This window comes from Heterodontus francisci, chromosome 4, assembly GCF_036365525.1.
Source record: "Heterodontus francisci isolate sHetFra1 chromosome 4, sHetFra1.hap1, whole genome shotgun sequence".
NCBI lineage: Eukaryota > Metazoa > Chordata > Chondrichthyes > Heterodontiformes > Heterodontidae > Heterodontus > Heterodontus francisci.
In genome coordinates, this window is record NC_090374.1 from 148,481,054 (window position 1) to 148,507,244 (window position 26,191).

General features: G+C 42.5%; 1 protein-coding gene across 1 annotated transcript in view; it reads left to right on the forward strand.

Moving 5' to 3' along the window:
- The first annotated feature begins 1,327 nt into the window (after window positions 1-1,327).
- zgc:195282 (uncharacterized protein LOC100192223 homolog) overlaps window positions 1,328-26,191 on the forward strand; it is a 45,123-nt gene continuing 20,259 nt past the window's right edge. The window contains exons 1-3 of the mRNA XM_068030307.1: window positions 1,328-1,455; window positions 2,367-2,461; window positions 18,942-18,996. Coding sequence (XP_067886408.1) covers window positions 1,413-1,455; window positions 2,367-2,461; window positions 18,942-18,996 — 193 coding nt within the window. The 5' untranslated portion in view covers window positions 1,328-1,412. The remainder of the gene's footprint in view (window positions 1,456-2,366; window positions 2,462-18,941; window positions 18,997-26,191) is intronic.

Consider the following 26,191-nt stretch of genomic DNA (forward strand, 5'->3'; position numbering starts at 1 on the left):
TCTGGGTTTTCAACCAGATTTCCAGGTCCTTGGCGATGGGTGGCGTGAGTGGGCTGTGGAATTGGGCTGCGGAATTGACAACAGTCCCAAATGAAAAGCTTGCCCTGGACGTACATTTCTGTACCAGCACAGCTATCTGTTACTCAGTAACTTTGGGTTTGTTTCTTTTGTTTGGGTGTTATACTATCATCACCCCTGATGGTATCCACACAGCTACATTTGAACAAACCATTACAATTCCCGCTAATTGACCAGGGAACAAGAATAAACTTTACTGGCTTGAACTGATCAGTGTTTTAACCTACCATTGGTGGTAATTTGAGACCCAGTGGAGCCATAAAGGTGGCATGATTGGTTCAACGGCCACTGGAAACAATTACTGGTACAAACTTGCCTAAAATACCTTTATAATCAAACAATCTGAATATACACCTCTACTTTGTCTATAATGCAATTAATATAGGAATATACAAAAATATCAGACAGTAAAAGACCAGCTGGTCCATCCAGACTGTCCTATGCAGATGTGATGCCTTATGCATTACATTATAAGAGTCCCTACCCCACAAGATGCCATGTCTCTTGGGAGTGGAAACCAAATCAAAGACTCAAGAGCAATTTGTAGGGGTGACAGGGTGGGGCAGCGGGTGTGTGGGGGGACCATGGGTAGCAAAATCTGGAAAATTCTCCCCTAAGTGATCGAGACTAGTCCAGAAGGCCATTTTGAGTCTGACTTATATTGCTTGACATCTACCTCTTGTGTGATGTGATCTTCACTCCAGTCGGGGACCAGTCCAGCTGTCTCTTGAAGGTAATCCTTGGACATTGCCAATAGACATGACAAAGTGATGGTGATCACACTGGAAACAATCTGCAAATTCTGATCCTAAATAGACATATAGCATGGAAAAACTGGATTATGGAATACTAACCTAAAGGAAATGTTGCATATTATTCTCTTGTCAATATTCACATATTTGAATTTTCAGAAAATTGTAGATCAAAAGAAAATAATTGCTGTTGGTCACAAAAATAACAAACACCATCTCTCACCTTCACCTGCAATATTGATCAAAATAGCTGTCAAAATGAAAAATTAGATGAACACCTTCTGATTTAAAACTTTTCAGAAAGTTTTCTGTTATTTCTTTATACTTAGCTTCCATGTTAAGGACTGGAATAAAAATAAGCTTTTTGTAGATGATATCCTTGGTTGTGCAACTTCGTAGGTTTTGACTAACATGCATTAGTGTTTTAGTTGTTTGTCAGAGACTTCTCTAATGGTTGCCCTTAAAGAAAACCACATCCTGGTTTTAAAGTTAAACACGTCACACTTGCTGCTTTTCCTGTTAGTTTTGTACATTTTTAAAAACTGCATCTGCTGTAGGATTGACTAGACAGAATTTCAGAAGATGATTTCGTACTGTCCAATCTGTGGGAAACCCGTCTATTTTGGTAAGTGTGCATCGCTTTGGAAACACGCAGCTGAACTGAAGGAAGAATTCATTTTGTAATCAAGTTGGTGTAGCTTTGTCCTGCTCACAGTTAGTACAGTGTTGTGCAATGCAACTGAAATTATTCTTTTATAAAAAGGACAGCAATGATTAACGTGCGATCAAATGTGTTTTCCTAAAGGTTTTGGGGACATGCTGTTTCTGTAGTTGATTGAATTTGGCCTGAGCTAGGCTTTTGAGTTAAAACAATAAATTGCAGAAATGCTTGCTGAATGTATTCTGGCCCAGTAGCTTTTGTGGTGAGATTTGGCTTATTAGGGTGACTTCAAAACCATACTGTCCAACTTTTCAAATTAATCTGTACCAAGCTGGTAATGTATAACCAAAATAATGCAATTCCCTCTTTATAAAACCTACAGCAAGTGCCTTGGACCATATGGTAAGCAATAGGAAAAAATAGGCCTGGTGGGCTGAGAGCCGCTCATCTAACACCTGTTACTAGAAGAAGGAACTGGTCTTTGTATTCAACACATACTGATTATGTTGTCCTTGCACAAATAGTGAATGTCAAGTAGCATAAAAGCCACATTACTATTTTTCATGGAAAATCTCATGGCAGTGACATCTTAAAAGTCAGCCATCATGCACATTGAAAAGTGTCTTCAGGATAACATTGCTAAAACAGAGAAAAGGGATATCAGTATCACAGTGAAACTCCTGTCAGGGCCCAGATTAAAGGTGCGGTTGTTGAGATGGCGGGAAGATGTGTCTAGTCTGCAATGTAGCCGACATGAATCAAACGGATCTTGGCTTTTCTTTTAATAATTTATAGGGAAAAAATGTTTCAGCTTAGTGCGGTGATTTTTATTTAAAAGATAATCCCTCGTGAACCTTTTTTTTTCCTTTTTGCAGCGGAGAGAAAGCGATCTTTAGGCAAAGATTATCACCCACTTTGTCTGAAATGCTATCGATGCAAGCGCCAGTTAAGTCCTGGCCAGCATGCAGAGGTACGTAATGTCGTGAGCCTCCATCTGTTTGACCCGGTGTCTGACTGTCTAGCTGTGTTGTCACGATAATCTATCTCTTCAAACATGTTCTATAGCTGTTATCTCCTTGAGGGAATTGTAAGCAATCAGAACATCTGGGCCTTGCTTTTTATTCATGAACATAAATATCTTTTGTCCCATGTACATACGGAGATGAAACTAATTATGTATCATCTTGATCTGAGGTAGAATTCCACTACTGGGATTCTGCTCATTTACATGGCAGGACACCTGGGAGAACGTGATTCTCATCAAGGTTGCAAGCTTAAGCAGTGGGTCTATTGTTGGTTACAGCTGCTTTGTGTGTGTTTGAGTGTAAATGTGTTGTACACTGGTGTGTGTGCATACACAGCAGTGTAAATGGGTTGCTGTAACACAAACAAATAGGACTAAGATGGTTGGGATAAATAAATCAAATCACACTGACTGAAGTCAGCTTCTCTCCAGGTTGAAAGCTAGACTGCAAATGAGTGTATTTTAAAATGTAGATTTTACACAGGTTGCAGGATGATTGGTAATTCAAACCAGACAGAGCTTTGAGTCATTCTAAATTGAAATGCTTTATGCAAATAGAACTTTGGATATCAAAATGTCGATTTTGGACTTGCATTTCAAAATTAATCAAAGAGTCAGACAATTGGAGCCTTTAAAGCACAAATGAGAAAGTTGCAGTTTGGTGCACCCATCTTTTATAAACAACTGTAAAATACCTCAGAATCTAATCCTTCAGAGTGGAGACTGTTGCAGTAAAAATGTATTCAAACAAAACAAGGCTTGCATAAAAATCACATGCTTTAAACTGTTTTCCATGTATGTTTCTTTGTTGTGGATGTCAAAGCATCAAAGATAAAAAGTGAAACTTGGATATAATATGCAGGAGTGCTGCAGCTATAGTAAAGCAGGATACCAGGTGTCAGTAATACCTTCTCTCTGGCTTGGCTAGCCACAGGAACATTCAAAATGAATTCCAGTAGTAAATCTCTAACAGGAAACTATTTAAGAAGATGTAGCTATTTAAAGCGTAGGGGATCTCTCCTGCAGTCCCTCTCAACAAATAGCACTCAAACAGATTAATTGTGGAACCTTGCTGTGCGCAAATTGGCTGCTGAATTTCCCTACAATGGTGACTACACTTAAAAAAGTGCTTCATCAGCTGTGAGACACTTTGCAACTCCCAAGGGTGTGAAGGTTCATGGTCTTTCTTTTCTTTAACTCTCCAAGTCTCTATAATGAGTCAGACCAGCAAATCACCACTGAGTGCACCAAAGAACTCAGTCCCAATTCTCCATCCTGAGGTGTGTCACCTTAGAGCTATCTTGACCTCAAAGAGACACCACCTACTATTTCCCTCCCCCAGGAGGACAGTCATTAATTGGCCATTAGATAACCAACAAGCATAGCTTCAAGCCATCATCAGGCAGTGAGCACAAGCAGAAACTCCCGCTGAGTGGCATCATGAGCAGCACAGCTCATCAGAAAACATGTCTCTGTACTGCCACCATCTCCTAACCACAGCAAGCACACAATACATACCACATCGAACAGTAGTTACGCCCATTACAGGCACTTCACTGCTACAATAATTGCATGCTTGCTTTCAATTTAAACATCGCAGGCATCGCAGCCTAGAAATTTAGTCACATAATCAGCCTTCAGGAGACACCTTCCAACAGCTTCATGCAAATCCTCAGAGTTTCTTCATCAATCATCAGCATGGTGGAAGGTCCTTTTTAGGATAGCTTGCAATGTGCCAGCCATCTACTGCTCTACAGTCCTGGTCCAATGCTGCACACAAGCTCTTAATCCAGGTCTTTCTGTGAGAGGCTTTGGCAGCGATATTCCCACTGTGAGGCTGACTCTCCCTTCAGAATGCTGAATAAAATAATCACAGAATCACAGAATTGTTACAGCACAGAAGGTGGCCATTCAGCCCATTTTGTTAGCACCAGCTCTCTGAATGAGCAATTCACCTAATGCCATTCCTCTACATTATCCCCGTAACCCTGCACATTCTTCTTTTTTAGATAACAGTCTAATTCCCTTTTGAATGCCTCGATTGAACCTGCCTCCACCACAATCTTGCCAGTGCATTCCAGACCTTAGCCATTCGCTGTGTGAAAAAGATTTTCCTTGTCGCTTTTGCTTCTTTTGCCAATTACTTTAATTCTGTACCCTCTCATTCTCGATCCTTGCACGAGTGGATCAGTTTCTCCCTGTCTACTCTGTCTAGACCCTCATGATTTTGAATACCTCTATCAAATCTCCTCTCAGCCTTCTCTTCTCCAAGGAAAACAGTCCAAACTTCTCCAATCTTTCTTCATAACTGAAGTTCCTCGTCCCTGGAACCATTCTCATGAATCTTTTCTCACTCTCTCCAACACTTTCACGTCTTTCCTAAAGTGCAGCCCGCAGAACTGGATGCAATACTGCAGCTGAGGCCGAAGTAGTGTCTTCTAAAGGCCTGCTACCCGACCCGAACCCGATGGGACCCGACAACGTGTCGGGTTCGGGTCGGGTCAGGCCCCTCTTCCGGGTCCGGCTTTCGGGCTTGGGTCGGGTCGGGCCGAGTCCAGGTCAGGCCGGGTCATGTCGGGTTAGACACACACGGTAAGTGCTCTGTTGGTGGGTATTGAAATTTAAAAACCTACCTGAGCTGGGAGTCCAGGATGAAACTGAGTCTACGCAGTGAGCGAGTGACATCACTATGACGTCGTCACGCACACGCTGCAGCTTCGTGGAGCTTCCCAGTCGGAAGGTAAGTAAAGGGATGGTCAGGTCGGGTTCAGGTCGGGTCGAGTGGGGTTGGGCTCAGGTCGGGTCGGGCTTGGGGCGAAATTGGAGAGACTCAGGCCAGGTCGGGCTTGGGTCCGCTGTGGATCGGTCGGGTTCGGGTCGGGTTCTTTTTCCCGACCTAAGCAGGCCTTTAGTGTCTTCTACAAGTTCAATATAACCTCCTTGCTCTTGTATCTATGCCCCTATTAATAAAGCCTAGGATTCTGTATGCTTTATTAACCGCTCTTTCAACCAGTCCTGCCACCTTCAATGACTTATGCACATATACACCCAGATACCTCTGCTCCTGCACCCTCTTTATAATTGTACCCTTTATTTTATATTGTCTCTCCATGTTCTTCCTACCAAAATGAATCACTTCACATTTCTCCGCATTGAACTTCATCAGCCACTTGTCCATCCATTCCACCAAATTGTCTATGTCCTTTTGAAGTTCTACACTATCCTCCTCACAGTTCACAATGCTTCCAAGTTTCGTATCATCTGAAAATTTTGAAATTGTGCCCTGTACACCAAGGTCTAGGTCATTAATAGATATCAGGAAGAGCAAGGGTCCCAACACTGACCCCTGGGTAACTCCACTACAAATCTTCCTCCAGCATGAAAAACATTCGTTAATCACTACTCTCCGTTTCCTGTCACAGAGTCAATTTTGTATCCATGTTGCTACTGTGATTACTGGGATAGGCCCTTAGAAAAAGTATGCAAATATTAAGTTCCATATATCTTGAAATTTAAGCAACATTTGAGCACATATTTAAGGTAATATCACGTTTTTTGTGACTTATGCAAATTTATTTTGTTTCAAAACACAAACGTTAAACATCACTCAATCCTACAACCTGTTCTGTGAACGAAAGTCCAAAATCCTGAAACACAGCAAGTCACATCCTCAGGGTTGAGATAGCTGCACAAACTGCTCCATTTTTGTTTTTATGGTTTGTGAAAGGAGGTGCACCCTGAAGTAGTTGAGAGAATAAATACACAACACTCCCTGATACCGGGCTCAAGTTAATACATGAGATACATCCTAGGAGCCTGAGGGACACGAGGGAGGAAATAGTTATAGCCCTAGGAATTATACTTCAGGGCTCTGTTGAGTGTTGACATGTGTCAAAGGACTGGAGAGTGGCCAATGTCGTACCTATTTTTAAAAAGGGTGGTACAGCTCATTCAGTAATTATAGGTCCATTAACTTAACATCTATAACAACAACTTATATTTATATAGTGTCTTTAACAATAAAATGTCCCAAGGTGCTTCACAGGAGCATTATAAAACAAAATATGACACTGAGCCACATTAAGAGATATCAGGTCAGATGACCAAAAGCTTGGTCAAAGATGTAGGTTTTAAGGAGTGTCTTAAAGGAGGAAGGCGAGGTGGAGAGTTGTAGGGAGGGTATTGCAGAGCTTGGCGCCTAGGCAATGGTGGAGCGATTAAAATCGTGGATGGTCAAGAGACCAGGATTAGAGGAATGCAGAAATCTCAGAGAGTTGTGGGGCTGGGTGGTGGGGAACGGTGGAAGTTACCTGGATACTTTGTTCCAGAAGGCAGTCACACCCCTTAGGATAGAGTCACTGTTTTGTTCAATGGTCAGGGACAGGAGGGTGTGACTGCGAGTCAGGCAGGTAAGGCGATCGAGAAGGTGGGAGTGCAGGAGCCTCAGCCCTTGCAATTGAGCAATAAGTTCAAGGTTCTTGCAGCTTGTATGGACAAGAGTGAGGACTGTAGTGTGGATGAGCAGACTGACCATGGCACCATGGTACAGGAAGCCATTCAAGCGGGGGAGCAAAATGGAATGTAGTGGTAGTAGGGGACAGTATAGTGAGGGGGATTGACACTGTTCCCTGCAGCAAAGAGCGAGAGTCCAGAAGGCTGTGTTGCCTGCCCAGTGCTACGGTTCGGGACATCTGCTCAGGGCTGGAGAGGAACTGACAGTGGGAGGGGATGGATGCAATTGTTGTGGTCCATGAAGGTACCGACATAGGCTGGACAAGGAAAGAGGTTCTGCATAGTCAGTGTGAGGAGCTAGGCACCAAGTTAAGAAGCAGAACCTCAAAGGTAATAATCTCTGGATTATTGGAGTAGGGCAAATAAGATTAGAGAAATGAATGTGTGGCTCAAAGACTGGTGTGGTAGAAGTGGGTTCCAGTTCGTGGGGCACTCAGACCAGTACTGGGAAAAGTGGGCCTGTACCGTTGGGATAGTCTACACCTGAACCGTGCTGGGACCAGTGTTCTAGTGAGCCGCATAATTAGGGAAGCAGAGAGGGTTTTAAACTAAATAGTAGAGGCAAGGGGATCAAATTTGGGAAGGTGTGGTAAATCAAAGAGTAGAGTCAAGGCAAGATAGAAAGGTATTAATATGGGAAAGGATAAACAAACCATCACAGGAAGGGACAATGAGTACAAATCTAAGAGTAAATCAGCAGACAAGGCTAAAGGTTCTAAAATAATAAAAGGACAAAACTAAAGGCTTTGTATCTGAATGCACATACCATTCGAAACAAAACATGAACTGATAGCACAAATAGAAATAAATAAGTATGATCTGATAGCCATGACAGAGACATGGCTGCAGGTTGACATAGATTGGGACCTGAATATTGAAGGGTACATGGCATTTAGGAAGGACAGGAAGCTAGGAAAAGGTGGAAGGGAGGCTCTGTTAATTAATTATAATATTAGCACAATAGAGAGGGATGACCTAAGTTTAGGAAATCAGGATGTAAAGGCAAGAAGTCACTTGTGGGAGTGGTGTACAGGCCACCTAACAGTAACTACATGGTAGGATGGGTATAAAGGAAGAAATAATGGGTGCTTGTCAGAAAGGTACGGTGATAATCATGTAGACTGGAAAAATCAGATGGGCAAAGGTAGCCTAGATGAGGAGTTCATAGAATGTTCTTGGGATAGTTTCTTAGAACTGCAGATTCTGGAGCCAACCAGAGAGCAGGCTATACTAGATCTGGTATTGTGCAAAGAAATAGGTTTAATTGATGACCTCATAGTGAAGGCGCCCTTAGGCAGCAGCGATCATAATATGGTTGAATTTTACATTCAGTTTGAGGAGAGAAGAGTGGGTCTAAGACTAGTATTTTAAACTTAAATAAGGGCAATTATGAGGGCATGAAAGCAGAGCTAGCTAAAGTGAACTGGCAAAGTAGGTTAAGGGATAGGTCAATAGGGATGCAGTGGCAAACATTTAAGGGGATATTTCAGAATACACAGAATAGATAGATTCCAATGAGAAAGAAAAATTTCAAGGGGAGGACTCACCATCCACGGTTAACTAAAAAAGTTAAAGATAGTATCAAACTTAAAGAAAAAGCATATAATTGCGCCATGATGGGTGACAGGTCAGAAGATTGGACAGAATATAAAAAGCAGCAAAGAAAGACTGAAAGATTAATAAGGAGGGAAATATTAGAGTATGAGAGAAAGCTCGCTAGAAATATAAAAACAGATAGCAAGAGGTTCTATAGATACTTAAAAAGAAAAGAGTTAACAAAGTGAGTGTTGGTCCTATAGAAAGTTAGACTGGGGAATTAATAAGCGAAAATAGGAGATGGCAGATGAATTGAACAGGTATTTTGCATCTGTCTTCACCATAGAGAATAGAAGTAACATCCCAGAAATAGCTGTAAATCAGGAAATGGAAGGGAGGGAGGAACTCAAGAAAATTACAATTACCAGGGAACTGGTACTGAGCAAATAGTTGGAGCTGCGGGCTGACAAGCCCTGGGTCCTGATGGACTTCATCCGAGGTTCTTAAAAGAAGTGGCTTGTGAGATAGTTGGTGCATTGGTTTTAATTTTCCAAAGTTCCCTAGATTCGGGGAAGGTTCCATTAGATTGGAAAATAGCGAATGCAACTCCTTTATTCATAAAGGGAGGGAGTCAGAAAGCAGGAAACTACGGGCCAGTTAGCTTAGCATCTGGAAATGTTAGAAGCTATTATTAAAGACATTATAGGAGGGCGCTTAGAAAAATTCAAGGTAATCAGGCAGAGTCAACATGGTTTTGTGAAAGGGAAATCATGTTTAACCAATTTATTGGAGTTCTTTGAAGAAGTAACATGTGCTGTGGATAAAGGGGAACTGGTGGATGTACTGTACTCAGATTTCCAGAAGGCATTTGATAAGGTGCCACATCGAAGGTTATTGTGGAAAATAAAAGCTCATGGTGTAGGAGATAACATATTGGCATGGATAGAAGATTGGCTAGCTAACAGGAAACAGAGACTGGGCATTAATGAATCATTTTCTTGTTGTTGAGATGTAATGAGTGGTGTGCCTCTTGGATCAGTGCTGGGGCCTCAATGTTTTACAATTTATATAAATGACTAGGATGAAGGGAGCGAAGGTATGGTTGCTAAATTTGCTGATGACACAAAGATAGGAAGGAAAGTAAGTTGTGAAGAGGACATAGGGAGGCTACAAAGGGATATAGATAGGTTAAGTGAGTGGACAAAGATCTGGCAAATGGAGTATAATGTGGGAAAATGTGAAATTGTCCATTTTGGCAGGAAGAATAAAAAAGAAGCATATTATCTAAATGGTGAGAGAACAAAGAACAGTACAGCACACGAACAGGCCATTCGGCCCTCCAAGCCTGCGCCAATCTTGATGCCTGCCTAAACTAAAACCTTCTGCACTTCCAGGGACCGTATCCCTCTATTCCCATCCTATTCATGTATTTGTCAAGATGTCTCTTGCAGAGATTGCAGAGTTCTGAGATGCGGAGGGATCTGGGTGTCCTGGTGCATGAATTTCAAATGGTTAGTATGCAGGTACAGCAAGTAATTAGGAAAGCTAATAGAATGTTATCGTTTATTGCAAGGGGAATTAAATACAAAAGTAGGGAGGTTATGCTTCAGTTGTACAGGGCATTAGTGAGACTACATCTGGAGTACTGTGTACAGAATTGGTCTCGTTATTTAAGGAAGGATATAAATGCGTTGGAAGCAGTTCAGAGAAGGTTTACTGGACTAATACCTGGAATGGGCAGGCAGTCTTATGAGGAAAGGTTGGACAGGCTAGGCTTGTATCTGCTGGAGTTTAGAAGAGTAGGAGGCGACTTGATTGAAACATATAAGATCCTGAGGGGTCTTGACAGGGTGGATGTGAAAAGGATGTTTCCTCTTGTGGGAGAATCTACAACTAGGGGTCACTGTTTAAAAATATGGGGTCACCCATTTAACACAGAAATGAGGAGAAATATTTTCTCTCAGAGGGTCGTGAGTCTTTGGAACGCTTCCTCAAAAGGCGGTGGAAGCAGAGTCTTTGAATATTTTTAAGGCAGAGATAGATAGATTCTTGATAAGCAAGGGGGTGGAAGGTTATTGGGGGCAGGTGGAAATGTGGAGTTATGGTTACAATCAGATCAGCCATGATCTTGTTGAATGGTGTAGCAGGCTCGAAGGGCCAAGTGGCCTACTCCTGCTCCTAATTCATATGGTTGTATGTAACGGGACATGGTGCAAGTTAAGACATTAGCAGCAGAGTTTTGGGTGGGCTCAAGTTTACGGAGGGTACAATTTGGGCGACCAACCAGAAGTGCATTGGATTCGTCAAGTCTAGAGGTAATGAAGGCATGATGAGGATTTCAACAGCAGATGAGACTAGGGTGAAATCAGGTGGTGTTATGAAGATGGAAATAGGCGGTCTTAGTGATGGTGCGAATATGAGATTGGAAGCTCATCTCTGTGTTAAGCGTGACACCAAGGTTACAAACAAGCTGGCTTAATCTCAGACTGTTGCCAGGGAGAAGGATGGAGTCAGTAGCTAGGGAACAGAGTTTGGAGCGGAAGCTGAAAACCTTAGCTTCAGTATTCCCAATATTTAATTGAGGGAAATTTCTGCTCATCCAGTACTGGATGTCGGATAAGTAGTCTGATAGTTTAGCAACAGTGGAGGAATTGAGAGAGATGGCGGTGAAGTCGAGCTGGGTGTCATCAGCATACATGTGGAAACTATCGCTGTGCTTTCAGATGCGTCACTGAGGGGAAGCATGTAAATGAGAATTGGAGGGGGACAAGGATAAATCCTTGGGGAACACCAGAGGCAACAGTGTGGGAGCAGGAAGAGAAGCCATTGAAAATTACCACATGGGAGATTACTAGCAAAGATTAATGGGTATGGAATTAGGAGGAGAACAGAAAAATGTATTACAAATTGACTGGAAGGGATGAAACCTAGTAAGAGTTACAGGTAGTTTTTCCAGAGTAGTTGGGAGCAGGTAGCAGTATCCCACAGGATTCATTTGTGGAGCCAGTTCTGTTCACTGTGTATATCAATGATTTGCATATAGGCCTCCAAGTAGGTGGTGGAGTTTAAATTTAAATAATTAATAAAAATCTGGAATTGAAAGATAGTGATGGTACCATGAAACTATCATTGGTTGATGTAAAAAAAAAATCTCATTCACTAATGTCCTTTTGGGAAGGAAATCTGCCGTCCTTACCTGGTCTGCCTGCCTATGACTCCAGACCCACAGCAATGTGATTGATTCTTAACTGCTCTCTGAAATGGCCTAACAAGCCATTCAGTGTCAAGGGCAATTAGGGACGGGCAACAAATTGCCTTGCCAGCAATGCCCACATCCCAGGAAAGATTAAAAAAAATTAAAGGCAGCACCTCAGGCTGATAAAACCTAGAATTCCGTTAGCATTTTTAATCACAAATATAGAATCTAAAAACCAAAAAGTAATGATGAACCTATATAGAGCTTCAGTTGGGAGTACCGGGTGCAGTATTGAGCTTCACACAACAGGAAGGATATTGAGGTTTTAGAGAGGGTACGGTGCAGATTCACTAGGGCCTGGTATGATTTAAAATATTGGTTATTTTCTCATTAGAACAATACAATTCTGGGGTAATATGATAGAAATGTTTAAAATTATGAAAAGATGAGACAGGGGAAATAGAAGCAGACTGTTTCCAGTAGTTATGGGGAATAGAATGAGCAGCCATAGACACAAGATTAGAGTCATAGAGTTATAGAGTCATTTATGGCACAGAAGAAGGCCATTCGGCCCATCGGATCCATGCTGACTCTCCACAGAGCTAGGCAGTCAGTCCCACTCCCTGGCTCGATTCCCTGCAAGTTTATTTCTCTCAGGTGGCCATCCAACTTCCTCTTGAAGTCATTGATTGTCACTGCTTCCACCACCCTCGTGGGCAGCAAGTTCCAGTTAATTACCACCTGCTGTGTAAAAAAGTGCTTCCTCATATTCCCCCTGCATCATTTGCCCAAAACTTTCAATCTGTGTCCCCTAGTCCTTGTACTATTTGTTAATGGGAAAAGTATTTCCTCATCTAACTTATCTAAGCCTGTTATAATCTTGTACACTTTATTAAATCTACCTTCAATCTCCTTTGTTCTAAGGAGAACAAACCCAGCTTTTCCAACCTAACCTTGTAACTAAAATCCTCCATCCCTGGAATCATTCTGATAAATCTTCTCTGTTCCCTCTCACGGACCCTCACATTCTTCCTGAAGTATGGTGACCAGAATTGGATGCAGTACTCTAATTGGGGCCTAACCAGAGCTCTATAAAGGTTCAGCATAACTTCCTTGCTTTTGTACTCAATATGTCCTTCCGCCTTCAAAGATCAATGCACATGCACCCTCAGGTCCCTCTGTTCCTGCACACTTTTTGGAACTGTGCCATTAAGTATATATATTGCCTCTCCCTACTCCTTCTGCCAAAATGCATCAACTCACACGTGTCAGTATTAAATTCCATCTGCCCATTCTGCTAGCCTATCAATTTCCTGTTGTAGGCAGTTCATATCATCCTCACTGTTTACCTCACCTCTAAGTTTGGTACCATCAGCAAATTTTGAGATTTTACTCTGTATTCCAAGATCCAAGTCATTTATATATAGCAAAAAAAAAGTAGTGGTCCCAGCACTGACCCTTGGCAAACATCCTTTTACCCATCCTTCAGTGTGAAAAGCAACCATTTACTGCGAATTGCTGTTTTCTGTCCTTAAGCCATTTTTTTATCCAACTGGGCACTTACCCTCCTATTCCATGAATCTCAATTTTGTTAAGCAGCCTTTTATGTGGTACCTTATCAAATGCTTTCTTAAAGTCCATATAAACAATATTCGTTGCATTCCCTTCATCAACCTTCTCTGTTACTTCATCAAAGAATTTAATTAGATTAGTCAAGCATGATCTGCCTCTTATAAATCCATGCTGGTTATCCTTAATTCACTCAAACCTCTCCAAGTGTCTGTTGATTTTTTTCCCTGATTATTGTTTCTAAAAGCTTACCCACCACTGATGTTAAACTAACTGGCATGTAGTTGCTAGGACTGTCCTTACACCCTTTCTTGAATAAGGGTGTCACATTTTCCACTTTTCAATCCTCTGGCACCTCCCCTGTATCCAGAGAAGATTGGAAGATTATGGAAAGCCCTTCCACTATCACCATTCCCACTTCCTTCAGCAACCAAGGATGCAAGCCATCTAACCCTCAGCATAGCCAACCTTTTCAGTAGCTCCCCCATCTCAATTTTTGTCCTATCCGTTGCCTCTACTCTCTCTGCTACTACTGATATTTTGTCAGCCTCCACTTCCTTAGTGAACACCGATACAAATTACTTATTATTATATTAGCCTTGCCCTGCGCCTCTAAGTGTATATTACCCTCTTTCCCTAAAAGGCCCCACTCCTCCTCTTACTACCCTCTTACTATTTACATGTTGGTAGAAGATCTTTGGGTTCCCTTTTATGTGACTGCCATTCTGTTTTCATGTTCTCTCTTTGCCAGACTTATTTTCCTCTTCACCTCCCCTCTCAACCTATTGTATATGGCCTGGTTTGCACTTGATACGTTCACCTGACATGCAGAATACACTCTCTATTTTTGTTTCATCATCATGTCTATCTCCCTCATCAACCAAGGAGCCCTGTTCTTGGCTCCCCTACCTTTCAGCCTCGTTGGAATGTCACTAGCCTGTCCATGAACCATCTCTTCCTTAAGGATAACCCATTGTTCTGATACAGCTCTTCCTGCCAGTCTTTGATTCCATTCTACCTTGGCTAAATCCCTTCTCATCACATTGAAATTAGCCTTCTTCCAACCTAGACATTCTACCTTATTTTGTTCCATTCTTTTCTGCATTACAAGTCTAAACCTTATGCTACAATGATCATTTTTAGCCAATGCTTCCTGACAGACACTTGGCCCACCTCATTTCCCAGCACTAGATCCACCAATGCCTCCTTTCTAGTTGGGCTGAGAACATATTGATCAAGGAAGTTCTCCTGAATGTATTTTAGAAATTCCTCTCCCTCCTTTCCCTTTACGCTAACATTATCCCAATTTATATTTGGGTAATTAAAGTCCCCCAATATCACCACTCTATAGTTCTTGCACATCTCTGTGATTTACCTGCAAATTTGCTCCTCTATCTCTCTCCCACTATTTGCAGGCCTATAGAGTACCCCTAGTAATGTGATCATACCCGATTTTCTCCTCATCTCTAACCAAACAGATTCTGTCCTTGCTCTTTGAAAGACCTCCTTCCTTTCCAGCACTGCAATGTCTTTCCTAATCAGTACTGCCACCCCACCTCCCTTTTTTCCTTCTCTATCTTTTCTGAACATTTTATATCCATGTATATTAAGCACCCAGTCCTTGCCATTTTTAAGTCATGTTTCCATTGTTGCCACTACATCATATTCCCATATAGCTATTTGTGCTTGTAGCTCACCAACCTTTTTCACCACACTTTGTGCATTTACACACATGCATTTTAATCCAGTCTTTGCATTCCTTGTAGTCCTTCTCAGTCCACTCCCTCTAATACCGAACTACTCCCTTCTCTAGTACTGTCACTCACTCTCACTCTGACTCCACCTAATAACACTCCTGCCAGGTTTGTTTAAATTCTCCCCAGTAGCACTAGCAAATCGCCCCACAAGGGAAATTTGTCCCAGCTCTGTTCAGGTGCAGCCCCAAATTTAAGAGATTTAAAACAGAGAACATACAGACAGTTATGAGGCAACGGACTTTGTTTTCTGGGTTAATGGTTGAAGTAGAACTGTGGGGGGTATTTTAACCGGGAGTGGGTTTTAGGTGGGGGAATGTCAGGTGATGTTATTAATTTGAGGTCCAGGTTGTTTCAACTCCCAGGCCTCATTACATCGTGGCAATCAGCTTCCCACTGTAAACAGGCAGAAGGAGTCAGCTGGCTGGCTGATGATTGGGTGGACTGGAGGTGACCCACTAGTCGCAGGGAGTGTTTTGACAGGGTCTCCAGACTTCACTAACAAGACCTTAATACTTACCTTAGAGGGTCTCTTCTTCCTGCAGACCAGATGTTACTGAGTGGGATGGCTACAGCAGGCGTACTGCTAAGTCAGTGATTAACATGTTATTGAGGTCCTAATGAGATTATAGTACCCTAATTTGTGGGCATTAATGAGGTTCCCAGATGGGTTAAGGAGCAGCCTCAGCTGCCTAGAAAATGAATGCATTTAAAGCGATGTTGGGCAGGAGTCAAATTTGAACATGGTGGCAAATTTTCAGAGGTGACTAACTGTACGGTCAAATCATTCCCAATGGATGGGGTGGGTTAAAATCGCCCCATGCCAACATTCAAGATTAGATTGGATTGATGGATGAAGGAAAAGGGGTTGAAGGAATATGGGAATAGGGCAGGTAAATGTGATTTTGATTATTTGCTCATGTGAATGGTAAAAGGCCATTATGGATTGGTTAGGCTCAATGTCTTCTTTACATGCTATAGCTTCTGTGCATTTCTATGAAATCACAATAATCACAGAATCACAGAATTGTTACAGAGCAGAAGGAGGCCATTTGGCCCATCGTGTCTGCACTGGCTCTCTGGAAGAGCAGTTCACTTAGTGCTATTCCCCTGCCTTCTCCCCATAACCTGCATGCACTAATGTTTAGCATATAATCCAAGTTATCTATTATTTTCTGTTCAAAAGCAAAGTAACCACTTTTTACATACAAATTATGTGGCTAATATTTGTTTTTGCCCTAGACAGCAGATGGGATATGCTGTCGTTTGGAATGTGCCATAAGAGTTTTGGTTTTTTTTAAACTAAGAGGTCTGTGAAGCTTTAAAACTGAGAAAAAGGACTTTCTGTGAACAGTGAGTACAGAGAGTTGTTGTTGGTATTTGAAGAGTGCAGGCTGCAAGGCAATTTGCATCCGAGCAACCAGAAAGTTTTACGGCTATCTTGTGACTAGGTTGTTGTGGAAAAGCTAGTTTCACTTTTGGGTTGTTCAGTTCCTGCTGGAGACTGGCCAGGAATACAGCCCAGAATACTCTTTCTCTTGAAAAATAATTCATGTATCAAGTACAATTCTCATTTCTTCCTGAAGTTAAAAGAACTTTGAAGGAGTTGCAAATCTAATGTGTGGGAGTTAAAACCCTTGATGATGTTTAAGCCTGAAGAGAGGAAAAGACCCAGGAAAAGAGGAATTACTACATTCTGTGGAGAAACACTGGCTCCAGTCTCTGGAAAATCTCTATCTCAACTGTGAGTCCAGTGGCCTTTTGTATTTTTGGAAGTTCCTGAAATCACAAGAAAATTTCCACTGTAAGACTGCTACTTTAAAATTTAAATAGACCTGTTGCTACAACCTTTTGCTGAAAGATCTGTGTGATACCTGCTGCAGACAAACTACCTTGAACGCCTACCCACCACAGAATGTTCATTAATTTCACCTGGAGACTTTGAGTGGCATCTGACTATTCGACTCTGGGACACCTCTCTGATTCAGAAATATACTACCAGAAGTTACCACCCAGTTATCTTATTATTCCTGAGAAACTGTTGTAATGTCAATATATCCGTTTTCCCCGGTTAACTGTTAGTAATTGATTGTGTGTGTATGCATGAGTGTTAGGAAGATTAATGAGTTATAAACTCTTTTCATACATGTAGATTCATCTAATTATCATTTAAAACTTGATAAATAGTTAATTTTGTTGTTGTTTAGAGAAACCTGGTTTGGCGTGCTTTATTCTGGGGATAAATAAAGTGATTAATTTGGCTTTGTTTTCAGCAGGTGGGAAACTTTTCAAATATGCTGTGACCTGTGGAGTAGTGGGACTGAATTAACAGTGCATTACTCCCACCTTGTTCATAACAAATGCCAACTGAAGAGATAGTCCAAAGAGAGGACTGATACATAAAACTGATATGCAGGGCAGAGATATATAGGGGGAATGTCATGGAGAGCAGGGAAATTCAAACCATTTTTGTACAAATAGGATCTGTTGAACCCAGGCAAATGTTATCTGTCTTGGGGTCTGCTTTAATGAAAAATTATTTTAGATCTGTTTTAGTTCAAGAAAATAACTTAAAAGTTTTTGTTGTAGTTGGTGTAACTTTTATTACTTAAGGTCATTTTTCTATGTGAAATGAACAGCTACAAAGCTTGGCTCATTTGCCCATGAGTCAAAAGTTTGTGGGTTCAAAGAGCACTGGCAGAACCTAAGCTTATAATCTCAGCGGACACTCCAATGTAGTACTGATTGAGTGCTGTACTGTCAGAGGTATTGCCTTTTGGATGGCACATTAAACAAGGCCCCATTTAGCTGTTGAGATAGATGTAAAATATCCCAAAGGTCTATTTGAAAATAAGAGTAGAGAATTGTTCTGACTGACATCCCTCTCTCAACCAACACCACCAAAAACATACTAACTGGCTATTCATCTCACATGCAGGACTGAATTTTACAGACTGCCCCGACATCGGGGTTCGTGGCGGGGGCAGAAAATGCCTCCGGGAGAGGGCCGCCACGCACCACTGGTGGTGGCGAGGCCTCGTGGCGGCCCCACACCCACCGCTCGGCGATGGGACCCCCATTAAGATATGTAAATAAATTTAAATTAATGAATTGATCGTACCAACACTGCCGCCTTCTGTCACACTGCAATCTTCCTGCCACTGGTCAGCACTCCTGCGCCTTTGGATCCCCATCCAGGGAAATAAGACAGAACACTTGTGGGGAGGGGGGAGAAAGTAAGTTTCTCAGTGCGAGGGAGGGAATGGGGTTAAAGTGACATCACTGGTGCAGAGGATGGTGGAAAGGGTTTGAGGTGAAAGATTGTGCACTTTGTGGGGTGGGGGGGGAAAGTCAGAGGGACAAGGTAAATGTTTTGGGGCGAGAGGGCAAGTAATTAATTTTATGGTATTGGGGGTGGGAGAGGGGCAAAATAATTTTTTTTTTAATTTACTGCATCTTTAAATATTTAAATTTAACCGTAGGGCTGAAAGCCCTTTAAAAATGGCCTGCACATGGACAACTGAAGCCATTGCCGGTGATGGACAGCCTGCCCCCTCCACGTGATCGGGGGGGCTGGCCTGCCCCGGCTATTTAAATGAGCTGTCACGCTTAGGATCGTGTGGCTCTGCGACATGCAGCCCGCATAGGCGGGCCACCGTTGTTATCAGTGGCGGACTTTTAAAATTCAGCCCGCTGTGTGAAAATTGGTTGCTGTGTTTGTTACATAAAACAGTGTGCTTTAAAATTAATTAGTTGTGAAGAATTCCGAGGATGTGAAAAGGTGCTATTCAAATTATTTCTTGGAAATGAAATTATTTCTTTTTAATTTGAATAACTTCCAGTTCTTTCTTTTGCTTAGTATGATGAGAAACCGTACTGCAATCACTGCTACTTACAGCACTTCGGACCAAGAGGTAAGACAGCATTTAACTAATACACAGAGACATACAGATATAGATGCAGACACATACAAACATACGAATTAGGAGCAGGAGCAGGCCACTCGGCCCTTCGAGCTTGCTCCACCATTCAATAAGATCATGGCTGAACCGATTACTCTATATTCCTGTCTACCCACGATAACCTTTCACCCCCTTGCTTATCAAGAATCTATCAGCCTCTGTCTTAAAAATATTCAAAGACTCTGCTCTCACCACCTTTTGAGGAAGAGAGTTCCAAAGACTCACGACCCTCTGTGAGAAAAAAATTCTCCTCATCTCTGTCTTAAATGGGCGACCGCTTCTTTTTAAGTAGTGACCCCTAGTTCTAGATTCACCCACAAGGGGAAACATCCTTTCCGTATTCACCCTGTCAAAACCCCTCAGGATCTTATATGTTTCAATCAAGCTGCCTCTTACTCTTCTGAGCTCCAGCCGATACAAGCCTAGCCTGTCCAACCTTTCCTCATAAGGCAACCCCCCATTCCAGGTATTAGTATTGTGCAGAGAGACACAGATGCAGAAACACACATAGATGTGCACACAAACACATGCACAGCCACATACATACTCTGGTCACAGAAATTACTTAACCTTAAGAACTCTGCAGATTAAAATATTTGTGTCACAAGTGTCAATGTTTCTAAAGTTGTTGTGGTAAACTTAACTTTGGAGACCCTGTTCTCTGAAAGCAATGCCAAAACTTTCACACCGCCCAATTTTTAAAATATTCTTTCATGGGATGTGGGGATTGCTGGCAAGGCCAACATTTATTGCCCATCCCTAACTGCCCGTGAGAAGGTGGTAGTGAGCCATTCATACAGCTACTGCCCATTCTGATCTATGGTTCACTTTACTTCTTAATGTTACCCTGCATTGCAATAGTTTAATATAATTGGCTTCAACAAGAAAAATGTGTTTTTCCCAGAGTACTAGTATAAATTTAGCACACCAGTACAGTACTGAAGGAGGGCTGCACAGTCACAAGTGCTGTCTTTCAGATGGGACAGTAAACCTAGGCCCTGTCTGTCCTTTCAGGTGCTTGTAAAAGATCCCATGGCACTATTTGAAAAAAAGAGTTCTTCCAATGTCCTGAATAAAATTTATCCAACAACTAGCACCACTAAAACAGATTATTTATCAGTATTCAACAGCGACTACACTTCAAAAGTAATTAATTGGCTGTGAAACACTGGGATGTACTGAGGATGTGAAAGGTGTTTTAGAAATGCAAGTTTGTTCTTTCTTTGTATACATGGATTGCCCATTACTGCTTTAATCATTCTCCCACTTCTGTTTATGCACTTCTGCTTTTTTAAATGAATGAACAAACTGAGGAAACTATAGCTTTGCATCTCTTTCTAACGCAGGGTCGGCTATTTATTTCATTCTTCTGATGTGGGTAGCACTAGCAAGATTACTATTTATTGCCCACCTGTAGTTGCCCTGAGAGTGTGGTGGTCGGCTTTCTTCTTGCTTCACAGTAATTATTTTAACAACTCAGCAGTTTGCTAGGCCACTTCAGAAAGCATCAAGAGTCAATCATGTTTTGTGGATTAGTCACGTATCTTCCAGACCAGCTTCCCTTCTTTTAAATAGCCAATGATTACAACAATTCATTAGCTAAGTGATTTTTTTTTAACATGCCGACTCACAAATTACCAGATTTATTTAATTTAACTGGTGGAATTTGAACTCATAACCTTTGGGTTAGCACATCCAGTATTTTGACATCCTGTGTTCTTCTAACCAGCCGTATTACTAGGGAAGTAGAGCGGGCTTTAAACGAAACAAGGGGGGAGAGGGATCAAGCTTGGGTAGATGTAGCAAATCAAGGGGTAGAGTAAAGGCAGAGAGCAGAATAGTAATATAGGAAATGAAAGTCAAAGAAAGTCAGACTAGATGTTACAAAGATAACAAAAAGACAAAAAGACAAAAAGACTCTGGCACAGAGTCTGTCCCTGTTGCTCAGAAGGGAAAAGGGAAGAGGAGCAGAGCATTAGTCATTGGGGACTCCATAGTTAGGGGAACAGATAGGAGGTTCTGTGGGAACGAGAGAGACTCACGGTTGGTGTGTTGCCTCCCAGGTGCCAGGGTACGTGATGTCTCCGATCGTGTTTTTGGGATCCTTAAGGGGGAGGGGGAGCACCCCCAAGTCGTGGTCCACATAGGCACCAACGACATAGGTAGGAAGAGAGATGGGGATTTAAGGCAGAAATTCAGGGAGCTAGGGTGGAAGCTTAGAGCGAGAACAACCAGAGTTGTTATCTCTGGGTTGTTGCCTGTGCCACGTGCTAGCGAAGAGAGGAATAGGGAGAGAGAGGAGTTGAACACGTGGCTGCAGGGATGGTGTAGGAGGGAGGGTTTTGGTTTCCTGGATAATTGGGGCTCTTTCTGGGGTAGATGGGACCTCTACAAACAGGATGGTCTTCACCTGAACCAGAGGGGTACCAATATCCTGGGGGGGAGATTTGTTAGTGCTCTTCGGGGGGGTTTAAACTAAATCAGCAGGGGAATGGGAACCTAAATTGCAGTGCCAGTGTACAGGCTGTTGAGAGTAGTGAGGTAGGGGATAAGGTTACAGGGACGCAAGAGGGCACTGGCAAGCAAGAACTTGGTTTAAAGTGTGTCTACTTCAACGCCAGGAGCATCCGGAATAAGGTGGGTGAGCTTGCAGCATGGGTTGGTACCTGGGATCCTGATGTTGTGGCCATTTCGGAGACATGGGTAGAGCAGGGGCAGGAATGGATGTTGCAGGTTCCGGGATTTAGATGTTTCAGAAAGAACAGAGAAGAGGGTAAAAGAGGGGGGGGTGTGGCATTGTTAATCAAGGAAAGTATTACAGCGGCAGAAAGGACGTTTGAGGACTCGTCTACTGAGGTAGTCTGGGCCGAGGTTAGAAACAGGAGAGGAGAGGTCACCCTGTTGGGAGTTTTCTATAGACCTCCGAATAGTTCCAGAGATGTAGAGGAAAGGATAGCGAAGATGATTCTCGACAGGAGCGAGAGTAACAGGGTAGTGGTTATGGGGGACTTTAACTTTCCAAATATTGACTGGAAATACTATAGTTCGAGTACTTTAGATGGGTCTGTTTTTGTCCAGTGTGTGCAGGAGGGTTTTCTGACACAGTATGTGGACAGGCCAACCAGGGGCGATGCCACATTGGATTTGGTACTGGGTAATGAACCCGGCCAGGTGTTTGATTTAGATGTAGGTGAGCACTTTGGCGATAGTGATCACAATTCGGTTAGGTTTACCTTAGCGTTGGCAGGGACAGGTATATACCGCAGGGCAAGAATTATAGCTGGGGGAAAGGAAATTATGACGCGATTAGGCAAGATTTAGGATGTGTAGGATGGGGAAGGAAACTGCAGGGGATGGGCACAAACGAAATGTGGAGCTTATTCAAGGAGCAGCTAATGCGTGTCCTTGATAAGTGTGTACCTGTCAGGCAGGGAGGAAGTTGTCGAGCAAGGGAGCCGTGGTTTACTCAAGAAGTTGAAGCGCTTGTCAAGAGGAAGAGGGCGGCTTATGTTAGGATGAGACGTGAAGGCTCAGTTAGGGCGCTTGAGAGTTACAAGCTAGCCAGGAAGGATCTAAAGGGAGGGCTAAGAAGAGCAAGGAGAGGACACGAGAAGTCATTGGCGGATAGGATCAAAGAAAACCCTAAGGCTTTCTATAGGTATATCAGGAATAAACGAATGATAAGAGTTAGAACAGGGCCAATCAAGGATAGTAGTGGGAAGTTGTGTGCGGAATCAGAGGAGATAGGGGAAGCGTTAAATGAATATTTTTCGTCAGTATTTACAGTAGAGAAAGAAAATGTTGCCGAGGAGATTACTGAGATACAGCCTACTAGGCTAGATGGGATTGAGATTCACAAGGAGGAGGTGTTAGCAATTTTGGAAAGAGTGAAAATAGATAAGTCCCCTGGGCCAGATGGGATTTGTCCTAGGATTCTCTGGGAAGCCAGGGAGGAGATTGCAGAGCCGTTGTTGTTGATCTTTAAGTCGTCATTGTCGACAGGAGTAGTGCCGGAGGACTGGAGGATAGCAAATGTTGTCCCCTTGTTCAAGAAGGGGAGTAGAGACAGCCCTGGTAATTATAGACCTGTGAGCCTTACTTCGGTTGTGGGTAAAATGTTGGAAAAGGTTATAAGAGACAGGATTTATAATCATCTTGAAAAGAATAAGTTCATTTGCGATAGTCAGCACGGTTTTGTGAAAGGTAGGTCGTGCCTCACAAACCTTATTGAGTTTTTCGAGAAGGTGACCAAACAGGTGGATGAGGGTAAAGCCGTGGATGTGGTGTATATGGATTTCAGTAAGGCGTTTGATAAGGTTCCCCACGGTAGGCTATTGCAGAAAATACGCAAGTATGGGGTTGAAGGTGATTTAGAGCTTTGGATCAGAAATTGGCTAGCTGAAAGAAGACAGAGGGTGGTGGTTGATGGCAAATGTTCATCCTGGAGTTTAGTTACTAGTGGTGTACCGCAAGGTTCTGTTTTGGGGCCACTGCTGTTTGTCATTTTTATAAACGACCTGGATGAGGGTGTAGAAGGGTGGGTTAGTAAATTTGCGGATGACACGAAGGTCGGTGGAGTTGTGGATAGTGTCGAAGGGTGTTGTACAGAGGGACATAGATAGGCTGCAGAGCTGGGCTGAGAGATGGCAAATGGAGTTTAATGCGGAGAAGTGTGAGGTGATTCACTTTGGAAGGAGTAACAGCAATGCAGAGTACTGGGCTAATGGGAAGATTCTTGGTAGTGTAGATGAGCAGAGAGATCTTGGTATCCAGGTACATAAATCCCTGAAAGTTGCTACCCAGGTTAATAGGGCTGTTAAGAAGGCATATGGTGTGTTAGCCTTTATTAGTAGGGGGATCGAGTTTCAGAGCCACGGGGTCATGATGCAGCTGTACAAAACTCTGGTGAGGCCGCACCTGGAGTATTGCGTGCAGTTCTGGTCACCGCATTATAGGAAGGATGTCGAAGCTTTGGAAAGGGTGCAGAGGAGATTTACTAGGATGTTGCCTGGTATGGAAGGAAGGTCTTACGAGGAAAGGCTGAGGGACTTGGGGTTGTTTTCGTTAGAGAGAAGGAGGAGGAGAGGTGACTTAATAGAGACATACAAGATAATCAGAGGGTTAGATAGGGTGGATAGTGAGAGTCTTTTTCCTCGGATGAGGATGGCAAACACGAGGGGACATAGCTTTAAGTTGAGGGGTGAAAGATATAGGACAGATGTCAGAGGTAGTTTCTTTACGCAGAGAGTAGTAGGGGCGTGGAACGCCCTGCCTGCAACAGTAGTAGACTCGCCAACTTTAAGGGCATTTAAGTGGTCATTGGATAGACATATGGATGTAAATGGAATAGTGTAGGTCAGATGATCGGCGCAACATCGAGGGCCGAAGGGCCTGTACTGCGCTGTAATATTCTAATTCTAAAAAAAAAAATTAAAGGCTCTGTATCTGAATGCACGTAGCATTCATAACAAAGTAGACGAACTGATAGCACACTTTGAAGTAAATAAATACGATCTGATAGCCATTACAGAGACATGCTGCAGGATGACAAGGATTGGGTCCTCAATATTGAGGGGTGTATAGCATTCAAGAAGAATAGGAAGCTAGGTAAAGGTGGAGGGGTAGCACTGTTAATCAAGGATGGCATTGGTGCAATAGTTAGAGATGACCTTGGTTCAGGAGATCAGGATGTAGAATTGATTTGGGTGGAGGTGAGGAATAGTAGGTGAAAGAAGTCATGAATGGAAGTGGTCTACAGGCCCTCGAACAGTAACCACAATGTAGGACGAAGTATCCAAGAAGAAATATTGGGAGCTTGTGATAAAGGGACGTCAATAATCATGGGTGATTTTAATCTACATATAAACTGGATAAATCAGAATGACAATAGTAGCCTGGATGAGGAATTCACAGAATGCTTTTGAGATAGTTTCTTAGAGCAGCACATTCTAGAACCAACCAGAGACAGGATTAATTAATGTCCTCAGAGTAAAGGCACCTATAGGTAGCAGCGACCACAATATGATTGAATTTTACATCCAGTTTGAAAGAGGGAGGAGTGGGTCTAAAACTAGTATTTTAAACTTAAATAAGGGCAACTATGTGGGCATGATAGCTGAGCTAGCTGAAGTGAACTGGGTTACTAGACTAGGATATAGATCAATAGAGAAGCAGTGGCAGAAAAATAAGGGGATATTTCAGAATACTCAGAATAGGTATATTCCTACTATGAAGAAAAATTCAAAGGGGGGGACCCACCATCCGTGGTTAATCACAGAAGTTAAAGAAAGCATCAAACTTAAGGAAAAACCTATAATTGTGCAAAGATGAGTGGCAGGTCAGATGATTAGTCAGAATATCAAGATCGGTAGAGAATGACTAAAAGGTTTATCAGGTGAAAGAAATTAGAGTATGAGAGGAAGCTAGCTAGAAATGTAAAAACAGATAGCAAGGGTTTCAACAGGTATTTAAAATGGAAAAGAGTAAGTAAAGTGAGTGTTGGTCTTCGAGAGAGTGAGAATAGGGAGTTAATAGTAGATAATAAGGAAATGGCGGATGAAATGAACAAATATTTTGCTTCTGTCTTCACTATAGAGGATACAAAAAACATTCCAGTAATAGCTGTAAATCAGGAGGTAGAAGGAAGAGAGGAACTTAGCGAAATTACAATCACCAGGGAAGTGGTACTGAGCAAACTGATGGAGCTGCGGGCTGACAAGTCCCCAGGTCCTGATGGACTTCATCCTAGGGTCTTAAAAGAGGTGGCTCATGAGTTAGTAGATGCGTTGGTGTTAATTTTTCAAATTTCGCTAGATTCTGGAAAGGTTCCATCAGACTGCAAAGCAGCAATTATAATCCCTCTATTCACGAAGTGGGGGGGAGGCAGAAAACAGGTAACTGTGGCCAGTTAGCTTGACGTCTGTCATGGGGCAGCTGTTAGAATCGATCATTAAGGAGGCTAGAGCTGGGCACTTAGTAAAACTCAAGGTAATTGGGAATAGTCAGCATGGTTTTGTGAAAGAGAAATCATGTTTAACCAACTTATTGGAGTTCTTTGAAGGAGTAACATGCGCTGTGGATAAAGGGGAGCCCGTTGACGTAATGTACTTGGATTTCCAGAAGGCATTTGACAAGGTGCTACATAAAA